This window comes from Coturnix japonica, chromosome 17 (genome assembly GCF_001577835.2).
Source record: "Coturnix japonica isolate 7356 chromosome 17, Coturnix japonica 2.1, whole genome shotgun sequence".
In the NCBI taxonomy this organism is placed as follows: domain Eukaryota; kingdom Metazoa; phylum Chordata; class Aves; order Galliformes; family Phasianidae; genus Coturnix; species Coturnix japonica.
Genome location: NC_029532.1, coordinates 6,402,160 through 6,418,842, shown reverse-complemented (window position 1 = coordinate 6,418,842; position 16,683 = coordinate 6,402,160). Strand labels below are relative to the sequence as shown.

The 16,683-nt window shown below is 49.5% G+C and overlaps 3 protein-coding genes and 1 long non-coding RNA gene across 20 annotated transcripts in view; 2 read left to right on the top strand and 2 right to left on the bottom strand.

Annotated features, from left to right (window-relative positions):
- Nucleotides 1-3,068, top strand: part of GPSM1 (G protein signaling modulator 1) — a 49,541-nt gene extending 46,473 nt beyond the window's left edge. For all 6 annotated transcript variants that reach the window (XM_015878882.2, XM_015878878.2, XM_015878883.2 and 3 more), the window contains 2 exons: nucleotides 586-794; nucleotides 908-3,068. In XM_015878882.2, the coding sequence (XP_015734368.1) occupies nucleotides 586-794; nucleotides 908-1,096 (398 nt within the window). In that variant the 3' untranslated portion in view covers nucleotides 1,097-3,068. The remainder of the gene's footprint in view (nucleotides 1-585; nucleotides 795-907) is intronic.
- DNLZ (DNL-type zinc finger) lies at nucleotides 1,401-8,830 on the bottom strand. 7 transcript variants are annotated; one of them, XR_004309120.1, is made up of 8 exons: nucleotides 8,495-8,830; nucleotides 8,290-8,429; nucleotides 7,478-7,724; nucleotides 7,107-7,259; nucleotides 5,214-5,317; nucleotides 4,406-4,698; nucleotides 2,022-2,747; nucleotides 1,401-1,546 (listed from the first exon to the last, which is right to left on the bottom strand). XR_004309120.1 is itself a non-coding variant. In XM_015878909.2 (3 exons), the coding sequence occupies exons 1-3, from the start codon at nucleotides 8,720-8,722 to the stop codon at nucleotides 7,556-7,558; spliced, it is 537 nt and encodes a 178-aa protein (XP_015734395.1). In that variant the 5' UTR covers nucleotides 8,723-8,830; the 3' UTR covers nucleotides 7,458-7,555. The 7 variants fall into 7 exon arrangements, 1 of the variants encoding a protein (XP_015734395.1); XR_004309121.1 differs by having other exon boundaries at nucleotides 2,635-2,747; XR_004309118.1 differs by having other exon boundaries at nucleotides 1,401-2,747; nucleotides 7,107-7,263.
- On the bottom strand, nucleotides 8,745-16,612 carry CARD9 (caspase recruitment domain family member 9). 6 transcript variants are annotated; one of them, XM_032448065.1, is made up of 13 exons: nucleotides 15,669-16,612; nucleotides 14,838-15,061; nucleotides 14,366-14,503; nucleotides 13,920-14,245; nucleotides 13,179-13,358; nucleotides 12,855-13,004; nucleotides 12,278-12,403; nucleotides 11,971-12,162; nucleotides 11,437-11,478; nucleotides 10,789-10,834; nucleotides 9,580-9,650; nucleotides 9,021-9,103; nucleotides 8,745-8,893 (listed from the first exon to the last, which is right to left on the bottom strand). In XM_032448065.1, exons 2-13 carry the CDS (start codon nucleotides 15,019-15,021, stop codon nucleotides 8,797-8,799), a joined length of 1,635 nt encoding a protein of 544 aa, XP_032303956.1. In that variant the 5' UTR covers nucleotides 15,022-15,061; nucleotides 15,669-16,612; the 3' UTR covers nucleotides 8,745-8,796. The 6 variants fall into 6 exon arrangements, with proteins under 6 accessions (XP_032303956.1, XP_015734384.1, XP_032303959.1 ...); XM_015878898.2 differs by having other exon boundaries at nucleotides 15,757-16,612; XM_032448068.1 differs by having other exon boundaries at nucleotides 12,870-13,004; nucleotides 14,838-16,612.
- LOC116654179 lies at nucleotides 8,799-11,100 on the top strand. Its single transcript, XR_004309122.1, has 2 exons — nucleotides 8,799-8,915; nucleotides 9,070-11,100. It is a non-coding gene; the product is annotated as an uncharacterized LOC116654179 (long non-coding RNA).
- Nucleotides 16,613-16,683: the final 71 nt, after the last annotated feature.

Sequence of the window (16,683 nt, the reverse complement as noted above, 5' to 3'; positions counted from 1 at the left end):
ATGTAGAAGTGCATCTGGCTGTAACAGCTGCGTAACAAATGAGTGTGAAGCTTCATTAAGAGCGTTGAGGCAGGCGTACTTTCTGTTCATCCATCACTTGGTCTCTGAGCTTTTTGGACACGTTGTTTGAAGTTTCTTTGTGAGCTGAAGGGTCAGTGCTGCAGTTATTGTGCATTCCTACAACTCCAGGAGTTGGGGCTGTCGGAGCAGCAGCTTCAGGATCTTGGGGCATCTCCAAGTGCTTTGTCCTCCCTGAGGCAATGCCCACCAGGCTGGATTTCTTACAGCTCCCCTCGCTTGTCTCCATCCCAGGTGCAGTGCCTGCTGTGTGTTTTGCTTGGCTCTCTGCTTTGATTGTAGGTTTTTGCTTGCTTGCTTGTGTTGTTGGCAGTGGGGTTGTTCCTGTTTGCCACACAGGGTAGAAGGGAATGGTGCTGGTCACAAAGCTGGTGTCCTAAGCAGCTCAGCCCTGGGAGGCTTCTCAAACAGCGGCTTAAATCTGTTGGTTGAACAGCATGAAAGTGAGAAATGGGACCCTGCGGTGAGCAGGGATGTGACCCCACTGTGCTCCTCTCCCCCTCCCAGCACACTCCTCCATGATGGCATCCCCACAGACAGAGGAGTTCTTCGATCTCATCGCCAGCTCGCAGAGCAGACGGTTGGATGACCAGCGTGCCAATGTAGGCAACCTGCCAGGCCTCCGGATAACACACAACAACCTGGGGCACCTGTGTATGGAGGGGGACGCCCAGGAGCCAGGGGATGAGTTCTTCAACATGCTGATGAAGTGTCAGGTACAGCAAGTGATGCCCCCCTGCTCTCACCGGGCTGGCTGGGGGCTGTGGGCAGCAGCTGCCCACCTGCAGGCTGTCAGCACACAGCCCTAACCCCTGTTCTTCCCCTGTAGTCCTCCAGGATAGACGACCAGCGCTGTGCACCACCAGACTCCATCCCCCGTGGTCCCACTATGCCAGATGAGGATTTCTTCAGCCTCATCCAGCGGGTTCAAGCCAAACGTATGGATGAGCAGAGGGTAGATCTGGCCTCAGCACAAGAGGAGGCAGAAGAGGAGCAGCAAAGGCCTGGTTCCAGCTAAGAACTGGGGTTGGGTTTGGGGGGTTTGTTTTGGTTTCATTCGTTTATTCAAAAAGAACTTAAGTGTAGGTGGTTCCAAACAGGAGTGCTCTGCACCACCAGGCTTCTCCCAGGATCTGCACCTCAAATGCATTGCACTTGGTGTTCAGAGGGGACAGTTTTGAAACAAGGGTTTTTTTAGGAGATGCAGCCTCTGTAACAATGGGCACAGCTCAAGGGAAGTGGACCTTGGCAGCCCCTTTGCTTGTCAATTAAAACTCCAGGAACTCACACTGTCAGCTGAAGGAGGAGCCCGGAGCAGGTAGTTAAATGCAGCCTCAATCTTCTTTATTTCTGAAATACTTTTAATAGGGAAGAGGACCTTTTCCATTTTGCAATCACATCTGCGTCATGAGATGACACAAATTGTTCTGGATCCTTTCCTGGAACATCTTCATCGGTGTTGTTCTTTCTGCAGATGGAAATGAGCCCAAATCAGAAGCTACACAAGACCTTTTAAAGCTCACCCCCTCCCCCTGGCTGCAGCCATGGTCCCCCACCCTCTGAAGTTTGTTCTGGGGTGCAATGAACTCTGCAGTGAGAGCTTTATGCTTGTCCCTTCTGCTTCCTCAGCTGCTTCTGTACAGAGTTGTGCCAGAAGCTCCAAAGCAAGAGATGGAGCTCTTCCAGTTTAACCCTTAGTGGGATCTGGAGACCTCCACAGAGCAAGCATGGGACAAAGCCTGAAAGGTAAGTGCCAGCTATGCAGCCTGCACTGCAGCCACAAGACAGAAGAGCTGGTACCTTGGAAAGAAGGAAGAAAGGCCCATCTATTCAGCACAGAAATCAAACTTAGCTGAACTAATTGTTTCTGGTACAGCTGAGCCAGAAGATTCACATGGGACTGTCCAGCATGCTTAAGGCAGAAACCTGCATCCGGCACTGACCTGTTCTGTGAGCCAGCAAAGTTTTCTGGCCATGGCTTGTCATGAAAGCAAGCAGAACTATTCCCTGCATCCACCAGTGGAGGACAATAGCACTTCTCTCCCCTTGTTTCACCTGAAAGAAACCAGTGCTGTGCTGCTCAGTGCCCCAGCAGAGCTGCTCTCAGCACAGCAGTCTTTATTCTGCACACTGTCTGGTCCCACACCAGTAAGAAATGGAGCCTTGGTGACAGCTCCGGGCTGGAATTGTTACTGGGAAGTCAGTTTCACCCTGCACACAAATGTAAGGGTCTAAGTTTATTTTCATTCCTTTTGGTAAAGTTGGAAATGCAAGCTCAGAGAAGAGGGCAGCAGAGATCAAACTGCAGGAGGTGGAATGCTTGACCAGAGAGGTGATCCTGGACTTCAGAAACTCCAGTATTGAGTTCTGCCAAAGCAGATGTGTTTCCTACAGGGAACAAATCAGCACTTTCTAATCGAAATGCATTTGATAGAAACATTTCCAACCAGCGTTAAGATTCTTCAGACCAGTGCCGCTGCTCACCAGGCATTGAACCTGCCTGTATTGACCATGGGAGGGGTAGCTGCATTTTGGTTGCCAACAGGGAACACTCACCTGCTGCACAGAGCACTGGGCTGAACCTCTGCCTCCTTCCTGGGCCAGGTCAGAGAGCTGGAGATCAAGCAGGAGGATGTGCACAGCCACGTATATCCCCACCTAGCTCATACCTGCAAAGAGGACACCACTGGAGATGAGAATGACTTGACCAGCTCCAGGCTTGGCCCTTGTGCAGCTCTCAGCCAGGTGGTGAACTGGAATCTGACCATTAAGCTTTCAGAGGTGTTAATTATTTGCCATATACTTGAATGTATGAGCTTATTTATTTTTTACATGTGCATTTGCTAATGTCATTTTAATGGGGAATTTCCAACCCACAGGTACTTCTTTTCTAAGAAAAATAATCTGCCAGATGAATTAATATATTAGAAACGAATACAGCTCAAGGGAAAGGGAGGGTTGTGCTTAATAAATATTTGTGTCTAAGCTTCCGTGGCAAAATAATCTTTTCCCTTATGTTTTTTGGCCCACCTTCCTACTTTGCTGTCAGCAGAGCTGATGGTGGCTCTTGGGGCTGGAAGTGGGGATTCATGGTGGGTTTTTGTGGCAGCTGTCACCATATGTAAGTGTTGAAAAGAAGGATGTATGTCAGCACCTATGCATCCCTTTACCTTACAAGCACACAAGTCTGTTTCGAAGCAGCCACCATCATTCCACTGCCTGCCTTAACTCACTTCAGGTGGTGTGGAGAGAGTTATAAAGCACTGAGCAGCCTCTACCTTTGACCACCAGTCAAAGCCCAAAAGTACAGGGACAAAAGAGGCATCCAAAGCAGCCTGTGACTGTCAAGGATCTGCTTCTCCCAGTGAGCTCAAGCCCTCCCCACAGGAATGGGAATGAGCCCTTCTTTTCAGGCAAGGTGCTTTGGTTCCTGCCCCAAAAAACCAGGGCTTGTTTCCCTGGATGGCAGCTGCTGCAAGAAAAGGGCAGCAATTTCTGCACAATGACCTGGCATAAGCCCTTAGTGAAGATACTCACAAAGCAGCAGGCAGCAGTGCAAGCTCATTCTAACACAGCAGGGCATTAGACTTCGCTAGAGAATGAGCTGGAGAGCAGCAGATTTTGGATCCTGAGGCTTGTAAGAATAAAGCCAAGTCTCAGCTGGTCTTCCTATGCCTGGCTACCTTGCGTAGGCTCCTGCCAGTCCCAATCAAAGATTAACAAAGAGCCACCAGCTTGCTCTCATCAGGCATTCTTAAGCTTCCCGATACCCAGACACACAGAACTCTGTACTGCCAAAGGCTTTGTGGGTTACTTGAGGACAGAACCAGATATGCATAATCTTGAGGTTTAGATTCCCAGGAATCTAAACAGGTGACGATTCCTATAAGTAAGTGATGGGGGGCTTAGCTCACCTGCTGTCTCACTGTCCTTAGCAGCTATGGAAGTCACAGCGAGCGCAGATCAGCCAACCCCTTCCCGTTCAATTCTGCCAGGCCAGCAGAGCTCGGTTCTGTGCAGAGAACAGCTCGCTGCTGCCACCCAGCAGATACATGGGGGATTGCCGGGGCTGCCTTGAATAGCAAAGAGCAGCTGCTGCAGCAGCTGTGAATTACAAAGCAGGGTGCTGGCCCCAGTGCGGGGCTGTTAGGGGGTGGAAACCTATTGAAAACATCAGAAACAGGAGATAGATAGACACTGCTCCTTCCTACCTCGCTGTGTAAATGTCCTGAGAGACACTTGAGAGCTCACACTGACTGTGTGCCTACTGGAAGTTATTGCATTGCTCATCTGCTGAGTTACACCAGGCCTGAGCCTCAGCACTTACCTCAACCCTCTCCTGAGCCTCGTGCTCCTGCCTCAGCCATGATCTCCATCGGGCTGGAAGGGCACACAGCCCATGGGGGAGGGGGCTGCTGGCTCTGAGCATCCCAGCACTGTAAATTCCAGACTGGAGCCAGCAGCAGCTTTCAGAGGTTCTCCACAGAGGATTCCTGACTGCTGCTAGGCCAGGACAGATCCATGGGTTAACTCCTGCATGGTTCTGCAGCAACGAGCTCAGTATTCAGCAGCACTGAAGATCACAGCCCAGGGACATGCACAGAGCTATCAGCCACACACCTGCAGGGGTTGGGCAGAAGGCTTTCTCACATTGCTGTACCTCTCTGCCCCTATTACAGCAGGACCTGGCAGCCCAGAAGCCTACGTGCGGCCCTGTGCAAGCAGCACACTTCACAGCCCCCAGTTCTCTTGCACAAGCATACACACTCACTTCCTCTCCATATAAGGCCCCCATCTATATGCTACCAAACACTTGGGGGGACCATAAGAACACCAACATCTGCTGCAGCCAACAGCTGCAACCCATCAGAGTCCCCCAGCAGCTGGATGAACTCTGGAATTGAATGCAATAAAACAGGAGAGGCAGAAAGCCAGAGGCAAAGTTATTTCCTATTTCACAGCAAAGCCTTTGCAGGATGGGATGGGGGAAAAGAATGCAGCTCTCATTAACAGCAGTGAAACAGCTTCGAGGAACACAGCAAGGGTTTTATGCCAGCAAGGCACCCTGTGAATGCTGATCTGCCTCAAAATCACTTCTCTGTGCCTCAGACACCCATCAGTGCACTGTCACTCACCATGCTCTGCTGCTCCAGGCTCAGGCATCATGGGTCCCCATCACACCGCAGCTCCAGCAGCTCCAACAGGCTTCTTCCCTTTGTTCCAGAAAGATACACCTCCCCTTTTCCAGAAAGAAAGAACCTCTTCAAAATGAAGCACAGCATTCTTTTAAATGCAAGCTCACAGCAACAAACACTCCTGTTTTGTACACAAAGCCCATCAGAGAAGTGCAGCCCTCTCCCCTTCCAGCTGTAAGACCCAGAATGCTTGTCATTAAAAGCAGCAGCTTCCTGCCCTGTTGCACAGCAGTCTGTTTGGTTCTGAGGAGCCCCATGTGCTGCATCCTGTCTGCTGCAGCTGTTTCACAGCACTTTGAGCTCCCTGTGTCCCACTCCAGAACCTCGCCCTGAAGATTCACCCACTCTGTGCAGCCTACTGCTTCGTGCTCCGCCCAAGCTGCTGGCCTAAGCTTTCAGAGCTGCCTCCAGCAGCAGCAAAACAGGCCTCTCTCCATCCCCATAACAGGGAGACAGTTACCCATGGGTGAGCAGCACCAGCTCAGCCTCCACTCTGCCTCCAGGCAGCACTGAGCGCCAGGGAAAAGAGAGGCTGCAATGACATTTCTTAGCTACAATTCCTACTGTAAGAAAGCAAAAGTGAGCACAGCCTGTCTGTAGCCAGGGGCACAGAAAGGTAAGGAAAAGAGCATTACAAAAGTTAGGTTATAAATGAACTGTTTCCAAGACAACGCAGATCCTGTAACAGCAGCTCCGTTCCACTCCATCAAAGGCATTAGCAGCAATGGCAGCACAGCGCTGCTGTCAGGTACAACGCCAGAACCACTTTTCCAGCAGTGCTAACAGGAGCCAGCAGCTGACAACAGGGTGAGCACACGGCAGAGTTCCACTCCTATTTCATAATGAATACATGGATTGCTCCCCTATCTAACTGCCTCAGAGAGAGAGAACCGTGTTTCATGGGGATGTGAACACACACAAAACCCAGCTGATGGATGCCCTGCCCCTCAAAGCTGTTTCCTCACCCTGAATTTACCTATCACCGCAGAAACGTGATTGTTTTCCTGTCACTCTGATCCATACTTACAATGCAGCATATGGAAAACACTTCAGATGAATGAACCACACTCGTTAATGCATGTAATGCTCTTAATTAATACTTGAATGATGAAGCCATGGGCACCATGCTTGGCTGAAGGAATTGGGTTTGTTCAGCTTTGGAAAGCCCTTATCTAATTGAACCTCCTTTAAGCAAGGTGGTTAGGCTTCTCCAATCTCCATTACTCTCTGATACCAAGTTTAAAACCACAAGAAAGCAAATACTTGGTTGTATTAAGAGTGTTAACAGGCCTCGTATCATAGAAATTATGCAAGCAAAAGGAGCCCAAAGAAACTGCAGTTCTGATCACCTTACTGCCTGATTCATCACTACCAGCGCACAGCGCTGGGGTAAACACCTACATTTCTCATTTATCAAGTTATTATTTTCTCTTCTAGCTGATCTTAACATGCAGCAGTGGCGTTAATAAGCACCTCAATGTCTGTCAAATAAGACACATTTCTAGGTGCTCCACTTATCTCCAACGTGCTTTACAAATACTAATTGTTCTTTCACGCCCATCCTCCCCCTCACCAGTGAGGAAGTTGCATAACCCCAAGCACAGGGCTGCTCGCTGCACCACCACCCCACGAGGAAATACCAAGCAGAGGCAGCCATAGGGCAGAGCAGGAGTGGTGTAACACCAAATGAAGACCTCCAACCCCATGACATGTGGGGCACAGAGCCTTCACTCTGGAAGATACCACAGGAAAGAATAAGGCAGCGCTGAAGTGACTGCAGCACAAGCTGGTTGTCCAGTGCTCCTGCAGGCTTGTTTGGCTTTGCAAACTCACCTGTGGTCAGGGCCATGTCCTTTGGTGGTCCCAAATGACTCTTCTGTTCAGCTGCCACCCTATGCACCTCCTGGAGCACTGCAATCAGCTGCTGATGGGCAACACCTGGACAAGGCCAGAGGACACTGCCAGAGCCTCCAGTTAGTGCCACACCTGCCTAAGCCAAAGCACACGGTCAGAAATGATTTGCTCCATTCTCACCTGTGAACAAAGCAGGCTTCTCAATGCTGCTGTAACACCTGAAACTGCTTTAACAACAGCAAAAGTACCAGGAAAAAAAGGTCCACAGCCCAAGTCTGACATTATTAGCTCACTCAAAGGCAAAACTACAACAACCAAAAACACAGCAGAGAAAGGAGACAAACACCCACTTTTATTCCAAGCACGGTCCATTGAGATCAAGAAACATGAAAGTCTCTCTTGGCATCAGAATGACACCAATCCCACTGTCAGGTTCGTCCCTTGTTGTCAGTCTCTGGAGGGTCCCCACTTTCTCCCTCTGTAGGACGGCTCTGAGGGTCAGCATCCGTCACACCTTCTGGGAGCAGCTCCAGGGCTTCCTCACCAAGCACACGTCTCACCTTCTCCCCTTTGGCTGCCAGGATCTCCTCGATATTCCTTAGAACAGCAATGCCAACAGTGATGCTACAGCAAAGGCCAGAGGGAAGAGCCTGGCGTGGGGGCATTGGTGATTAACATCACACAGTGAGCTGACACAGGATAGAGGACAGAACTATCCGAACCTCCTAGGGCTGTTCTTATCCCTCAGGATCAATAATCACAGAATCACAGAACAACCTGGGTTGGAAGGGACCTCAAGGATCATGTAGTTCCAACCCCCTGCCTGGCAGGGCCACCAAACATACACCTTTACTAGATCAGGTTGCCCAGGGCCCCGTCCAACCTGGTCTTGAACACCTCCAAGGACGGGGCATCCACAACCTCCCTGGGCAGCCTGTTCCAGGGCCTAACCACTCTCCTAGTGAAGAACTTCCCCCTAACACCCAACCTAAATCTTTCCTCTTTTAACTTAAAACCATTTCCCCGTGTCCTGCTATTGTCAGCCCTTTCCAAGAGTTTACTCCCCTCCTGGGAGTAAGAATGCTTTGACAGCTACTGCAAAACCTCGTATTTAAAGGGCGATGTGCCGATGATGTGACACACCCCCCACACACACACGCACCTCTTGCCCTGCAGGTCGGAGAACCAGCCCAGGTTATCAGCGATTATATGATGGTTGTGACACCCTGGGCACGTAACGATGACGACTCCTCGGCTGTAGGCCAAGCGGGAGATGTTCTGAGCCGAGCGGCGCCGGCACACCTGCAAGGCACGGGTTAGCAACACAACACCGACCGTCGGAGACGCTCCCCTCCCCATCCCCGCACCTTGCAGGTGTACACCAGGCGGTAATGCGATGGCTGCAGCCGCCCCACGCTGCCCGGCGGTGCGGTGCACACACTGCGGGGCAATGGCCGCCGCTGTGGAGGCGCTGAGGAGCCGAGCGCGGCCCGCGCTGCCACCCGCACCAAGCGCCTCAACATGGCGGCCGCGCAGGCGCACAAGAGGCGGCGCTGAGGCTGCGCGGTCGGCCCCACATAGGCCGCCTCCCCCATCCCGACGGTAACGGCACCGCTGTGAGCGCTCAGTGTTTATTGACGGGGCCGGTAACGGGACGTTCGGCCCAGCTCTAGCTGCCCTCCGTGTCCGTGTTGTCGCTGCCGGTGCTGGGCTCCCAGTCGGCTTCATGGCGGCGGCCTGCGGGGGCTCTGCGGAGGGCGCGCTTCCTGGTAACGGGACCGAATGGAAGTGAGGCCTATGGAACCGAGTGTGGGATAGGGACGGGAACGGGACGGGAACGGGGTGGAAATAGGATGGAAATGGGATGGGAATGGGATGGAAATGGGGCCCGACCTGCGGTAACGCTCAAAGCAATCCTTCATCCTCCTCCTCTCCTTCTCAGACAGCTCCTCGTGGGCAGAGCTGCACTCCTCGAACTGGAATGGAACAAGGCAAAGTTGCTCTAAACCTCAAAGCAAGTTGCTCTAAAGCCTTGGATCAATGTTATTATCACACTAGACACGGCTGCTGTGTAAAGATGGAGCCCTTCAAGGCTGAGGTGCTCTACATGATGAGCCCATCTTGGGTTTGTTTGCAGCCCTGAATCTATTTCCAAGAAATTAAGAGGAGAAAATGGAAACTTGTGCCTTAAAATGATTAAGAAGAGCTGGTTGCTACCATAGCCCAGCCCCTGGGATGTGTGTAGAGCCTGCATTGCATCTGCTTGGGCCTGAAGCCTGCTAAATCTAGTAAATGTGTGTGTTTGGTGGCCCTGCTAGGCAGGGGGGTTGGAACTACGTGATCCTTGAGGTCCCTTCCAACCCTGGTCATTCTGTGATAAATCCATTGTTAACAAGCACATGAGTAATTACAAACCCCATTCAGACCAAAGAGAATCATTGTGGGCTCTTACAGTGGGCAACTCTGCAGGCAGATTGCTTTCTCCATTGCTGAACTGCTGGTTTTCGCCTTTGCAGCATTCTTCTGAGAGAAAACAGAAAAGCAAATCACAATCTCAGTCACAGCTGCCATGTTGAAGTAACTTCTCCTTCCACCAGTTCATCACACGGCAATAGCTGTCATGTAAGAGCTGCCCAGCAGTATACAGCATCCACAGCAAGCCAAACCCAGGCCTTGAAACATTCAGTATTCAATCTTGTGACCATTGCACAAGACCCTGCTCATTCTGCGTGACCTCTGAGTCTTGTTTAGACTGGATGGAATTCCCCATAGGATCACCAGACACCATCTGTCTAATTTCTGCTTGTGGAGAAGCAAAATGAACCAGTGCAGAGCAGCACCTCTGCCTAATGTCACTGAAAGAATAATGATGGAGATAACAAGAAGAAATCCCACTAAACATGAATCACAGTTTGTTGGTGTTGGGCCACAGGGAAGATGTGCACATTCAGATACTCAACAGATCGTATTTTAGCTCAACTCCTAATGCAGTGATCAGATACTGTGATATGTCATTCTGATTTGGCTGAGGTAGGGTAAGAAAAGGCTTTGTTTCAGTGTGGCAGCTGCTGTGAAAAGTCTCCCATCTCAGAGAATGATTGCTTAATTCTTTCAGGTGAGGATCTCTGCTTGATTCCTTCCTTTTGGAACATGTTTCAAAGGAGAATCTCAAGCTTTAAAGGACCCTGTTTGCTCTTCTCTGTGCTGCTGAATCATTTCCACTGGGGCTGCCACAAGAACTGAACCAGGGACAGTGTTAATTACATGGTTCTGCTTTTGTGAAAATAGCCTGCAACATAAGAGAGAGGAAAGAAATGTCTCTGGGGAAAGACATGTGGTTGAGCTGGAGTGGAAGGATGCTTGTTCCATTCTCAGCTCAGCCACAAACACGAGAGGACTGTGTGAAGAAGAGGCATCCAGGAGCTGCTTTTTGAAGGCATTGTGTACCAGGTGATTTTGGCTGGCCCAATTCAGAAGGCAGTGCTCAAATGTCTCATTTAATTCCACGAACTCTCATACCCTGCTCCTATTTCACCCAAATGACCAAACCCTCAGTCAGTGGATTCCTCTTCTGCACTAAAAGTGTCTGTTCCTGTCCCTCTGAACACTGGGAAACCCCATCAAGAACCATGCTGTATGTTTTCCCCAGTAGAAACCTTACTTTCAGTCAGGTGTGTATCTTCATCTAGGTGAGCATGAAGAGTAAGCTATTGGGACACAAACAAATTAAGATCATGAGAAGTACTCCATATTCTTTCTCAGACAATAGCTAGGAACAAATGCAGGAACACAGGACACAGGCATATAACCGACCTTCCCCCACTGCATCTTGCTGTAAGCAAAACAGGAAACATTCTGAACTAGAAGCTGTGTATCTACACACAGACTTATCCTCCATGACTATGGGCTCATTCATTTTGTCTCCAGACAATGTGACAACCCCTACCACAGTTATGAACTAAGCTGGAAAAAACCAAAACCCTCTTTTCTACGCATGTTCTCAGGATAATACTTATTTTTGCACATTCTCTCATAAGAGAGAGATTAGAAGCAATGCAAAATAATTTGAATCTTCTGGTCTGCTTGGACTTAAATCTTATCACAGCTGCATCCCCATGGTCAGAAGTCTCAGGACATAAGGAGAAGCCACCCTTAGCTGTTAGCCTGCTTTGCTGCCTCAGGACTTGATGTCACTGCTGTGAGCCTGACCCATGGAGCACAGACTGCTGCTTCTTTGGGAATTAGCGCAACTGAGGAAGCTGAAACCATCCCAGGAGAAAATGAAACATAAACAAGGCACCCTACTCACATCCTGGGAATCTCTGGAGGAGGTGTCATCCAGGTCAGAAGTCTGAAATAAAACCAGTAAGTTTGTTACTCCTCATGAGTGAATAAATGGCTGCAATGGAACACAGAGGACATCAAAAGCTCCAGAAGATAGAAATGTGAACTAACTTCCTCCTACACTCATCTGACCATTTGGAGAAAGCACATAAGATGCCACAATAATTACAAGTCTTCAGATGTCTCATTTAATTCCATGAACTCTCATACCCTGCTCCTATTTCACCCAAATGGCTTGTACAGACTCCAGAGTTCACTCTTTAGTGGGTGACAATGCCTTTATGGTGTCTGGAAGCACTCCAAATGTGTAAGGCTTCAGCAGACCAGGGTGAGCTCCTAAGAACCATCACGTCTTCACAGAAATAAATGGTTACCCAAGCAGGTGGCCACTGCTTGCTGAAATCGGATTGGTTAGGTCTCAGTGTCTCAAAGCAGTCTTATTTGGATCCTAGACTCAACACTTTCCAACTCATCACACACAATAACCCCACAAACATACCAGTGCAGGCAGCTCCAGTTGCAGCCTTTTCAGCTTGGTTTCAGTAGCCAGTAGCTGACTCTCCTTTTGGAAGAGTTGCAGCTGCAGCTCATCGCATCGCTCCCCCAGCTCCCGAATCTGCTTCCGATAAGCATCCCTCTCAATCAGGTTCTTTGAGTACTGCATGTAGAACTGTTCTCTGGTCAGCAGTGCCTGGTGTAAGAGGCAACGTGTTGTAGCACGACACCACATTCAGGGTTACAATACCTGCCTGCTTCAAGCAGCAAGCCAGGGATTAGCAGCAGCTTCTGGAGGAACGTTTTATCACCTGGTCTCTTTCTGAAGCCACTTCCTCCATCTGCTGTAAGACAGCATCCATCCGTTTTCTATACATCTGGGAGTCCTTCCTCAGAGACATGCACTGTAGTTCAAGTATCTCTTTTTCCTCTGCATACTGTTGAGACATGGCTTGTGGGGTGAGCCCAAGCTAGAATCTCATCACTTCTGCTCTATATCACAGATTGCTATAGCCAGACTTCCCTGCAACACCAAAGCCAGACTGCCCTGCCGGAGCAAAGCCAACCAGAAGACCAGGCAGTATGACTAGAAAGCCTGCTAACATGGCAGATTTTACATGTACCTGAGCTGTCAATCATGATATAAGCTCCCATCACCCTGCAGGCTGAGGCACAGGCATCAACAGGTAACACAGTTAATGTCACAGACTCAGACCACTAGAATATTAGCACATCTTTTCCCTCAAACTGCAACACAGACCCTAGAATAGAAGCATCAGCGAATGCTGCCTCGCAGCTCTGCTGCTTCACTGGTAAGACACTTTATGTGCTTAATCTGCCCATCTGACCCCACTGAGCCCCAGCAGGGATTTGTACTGCACCACACACTTTGTCTCGGAGCACCTCGGCTTGGCGCAGCTCCTTGCGGAGGTGGTACAGGGTGTTCAGCAGGTCCCTGCGCTCCAGTATCTGGCTGCAGTCATTCTGCACAGTCTCACGGGAGAGATTCTTCTCCAAATTCTGTTCTCTGGCAACCTGCTGAACAAAAGATACAGCAACCATCTAACTCTGAAATCCAACGTGCTCTCTGTACAACTTGGGAGAACAAGGCCATAGCTGACCCTCAAAACACTCAGTACAGCTCCATCGCTGTGCTGGCTGCATAGAAGAATAATTTCTTTAGATTCCTCACCCAGTCACCCCCCCACCAACCTGGAGAGTGTTCTCCAGCTCCTGATTCTTGGCCAAAAGCAACTCCTTCTCCTGCTGGATCTCCCACATCACTTCATGGCTCGGACGCTGTTCTATGGCGTGCTTCAGTTTCATTGAGTGTTTACGCTCTAGTTTGCAGTCATCCTCAGCCTTCATGAGGCTATGCTTCAAGCTGTCAATCTACAAGGAGGTTCAGAGCTCATCAGTAACAGACACAAAAGCCTGGTTGCAAAAGCAGTGCTCTCGTGGCAGAGTTCCCCATTTATCAGGCAAGCATGGTGCAAGCTTTTCCCCAGCTCTATGTTCCTTAGGAAGTCTGGTGTTCTGGGGAGCTGAGACTTTGTGCTAAATGGGTACAACAGGCTGGTTCTACATTGCCCTTGTGAGAAGGCCCAGCCTCAAACAAGGGGAAGACTCGATTCTTCATGGCACAGCTTGTAACACATGGGCCTACAGGGCTGAGCCAGGGACCACTAAGACATACCACCTGCAAGGAATACACACAATAACTCAGACTAAGCCACACCATCCCAGGCAAAGACACACCTGATGTACAGCACAGCTCTTCAGGGATCAAGACTAAGCCACACCATCCCAGGCAAAGACACACCTGATGTACAGCACAGCTCTTCAGGGATCAAGACTAAGCCACACCATCCCAGGCAAAGACACACCTGATGTACAGCACAGCTCTTCAGGGATCAAGCAAGAAGGAGGATGCTTAAGAAGGGGGTCACTCACCTCTAGGAGCAGGTCCCTGTTCTTCATGAGGGCACTGCTCTTCTCCTCGCTCTGTCTGGCATAGCTCATTGCCAGGTTATAGTTCTCATCCTTGCACTTCCGCAGCTCCTTGCTTAGACTGTCCCTCTCCTCCTTCATCTTCTGCACCCGCTCTTGGTGCTTGCGGAGCAGGCTGTCCCTCACCCACATCTCTCTGATCATGTTCTCTTTGGTGTGCAGCCACACGGTGAGCTCCTGGGCCTTCTGCCGCTCCTCCTGCACTGTTCTCTGCAGCTTTGTAATTTCATTCATCAGGAGCTGGCTCAGGCCTGACTCCCCAGCTGTGTCTGTCAGGTAGACAAGTATCACTAACTGCTGTCCTGTCTGCAACACACACACACACGCGCGCGCTCCAGAATTTCACTCACTTATCACTAAAAAGTTTTATGCCAGAACTCAAACATTACCTATAATCAGAGAGAAAACTCTGCTCGGCTCCTTCCCAGTTATTTTCTTATACAGTTGTGGGTAATAAAGCTCGAGACTCTCCATGAATGCTTCAAATCCTTTGTGCCCCGTTCGCTGAAGAATGTCCAGAAGAACACCTGGAACAGCAGCAATGTTCTATTAATTCCTTTCTCTCTTCACCTATTTTTAACAGAACAAAGAATTGCTCCAATCTCCCCACAATTCTAAACCAAATGCTGGACAATAATACTGCAGTATTTCAGCTGCGGAAGAACAGTTAACACTAAAACTAGCTTCTACTACAGCAAGTGCAAAACCCTCATCTCAGAAGGGCATTTTATGTAACTTAAGTGGAGCATCACCATTTTTCCTTCTGTAGTCTGAGGCTCTGCTCCCAAATACCGAAGGCAGAACAATACACCATCACAGAATGGGCTTGAGTTAGAAGAGCCAAAGCTGCACTTCACCCACCTGCTTTACGTTTGCGCATGACCAGGCTGGGGTCATTGAGAACCTGTTCCTCATCATCATGGTTTATCACCTGGCACTGGCGAAGATAAGGTGTTATTCGGGAAGGATCTATCACAGAGATCAGCTTCACTCGGAAGTTTTCCAGGCTATTCCAACACGTCTCATCATTATCTTCTTCCAGCATGGTGGTAAGTGAGAAGTATCAGTGAGCTGCTTCGCCCTCCCTTAAAAAGCAAAGGCAGGAAACAAAAAACGCAGACTCAAAGCCCAGGGGAAGTGTGGGTGGTGGTGGTGGTGTTGAAATCAAGTCAACAATGTTGAATTTAATTCCATTAATTCCGCTGCCTCTCATGGCCACCTCATGATTCTCATCTGTGCAGCCCCAGCACAGCTTCAGCTCCTGAAATCCTGCTCGTTAATTACTATGCTCACGTCACACATATGAACTGGCTGCAGTAGCTGTGTCATTGTCAGTACCTGCCAGTAACCTCAGCATTCATGTTTTCAGCTGTTTTGTTTAATTGGGGTCAGAAGGGGAAGAGTTCTGACTATACAGGGGCTGAGATTCCACACATATCTTACTGCATTTCCCCAAGAGCCCATTTCTCCACTCCTGCATGGGACAGGACTCCAAAAGTGAACTGAACTGACATGGGACTAACAGGTCAGTAATAACACCAAAAAGCCCACCTTGCTCTGCCTGACATCAAAGCAACCCCAGCAGATCAGCAGCAGAAAAGCATTTCTGTGTTGATGAGAAGCACGCCCTCCCCTCAGAACAGTAATAACAAAATCTGACAATATAAATTATCCTGCATGATGTGGACCAACCTGGGCTGTGCAGACAAAAGCCTTCACACCTCTTCTCCTGGTCTGAGAGCACTCATTCAATTCAGGCCTTGCCTCTGCAGAAACCCACCTGGGCTGAAGCCTTCCTTTATCCTATGGGAGAGCAAGCCATATTCCAGGAGCCAATCTGTGAGAAAAGAGGAAACTACTCAGCTATGCTTTGAGATAAGAAAGGGAGAGAAGAAGAAAAAAGGAAGTCAGAAGGGACGATGGGGGAGGAGGATGAAAGCTAATGACGCTGCAAATCACCAGCATTGCTTGCCTTACACTCACTGTGCCTTTGTTGTCCAGTCTGTACCACTGAAGTACCAGCTATGGTCAGGAAAGTTTCTTCTTGTAGATGAAGAGTGAAAATCACAGGCACGGGTCCATCCAGCTTACTCCAGAGGGACAAGGCCAGCACAGATCACACACAGTGCCTGATGGTAAGAGTCCTGTGGTCAATGGCACCAGAACAGTGGGCAGAGCTTCTGCTATGTGAACTTCTCGGAAAATAAAAGGCATTAACCATAGTGGTTTATGATAGAGCACACTGCAAGAGGAAAGCCAGCTCAAGGTACTTCCTCCTGCTCCACTCATTGCACAGTATCCAATTAGAGGGATTTTAATGTCCCTCTGTCGCAGCTCTGCCTGAAGGGGCCTCACCAAAGTTGCACCTCACACTGAATGTACTGCTGTGACCCTGGGGAGGTTGGGCAATGCAGTGGGTGAAGCTTCCAGCAGCACCATCCCACTGATCTCCACCAGCTCTGACTCAGCGCTAGCCTCACACCTCTCTGTAAGACCAATTGCTGTTTTGTGAATGAGGAAACAAGCTTTTATTAATTGATTTGTATTGGAAAGCTGTGGAAGAATCAGGGAAGAACCCAAGCCTGGTTCAGTCCTGCCTTTGTAGCTACCTGCGTATTCATTTTCCAACATCTCTCTGGCTTGCTTTCATGCAGCTTGCAAGCTTGGTTTCTCTCACTAGCAATCACACTCATCCACTTATTACTAC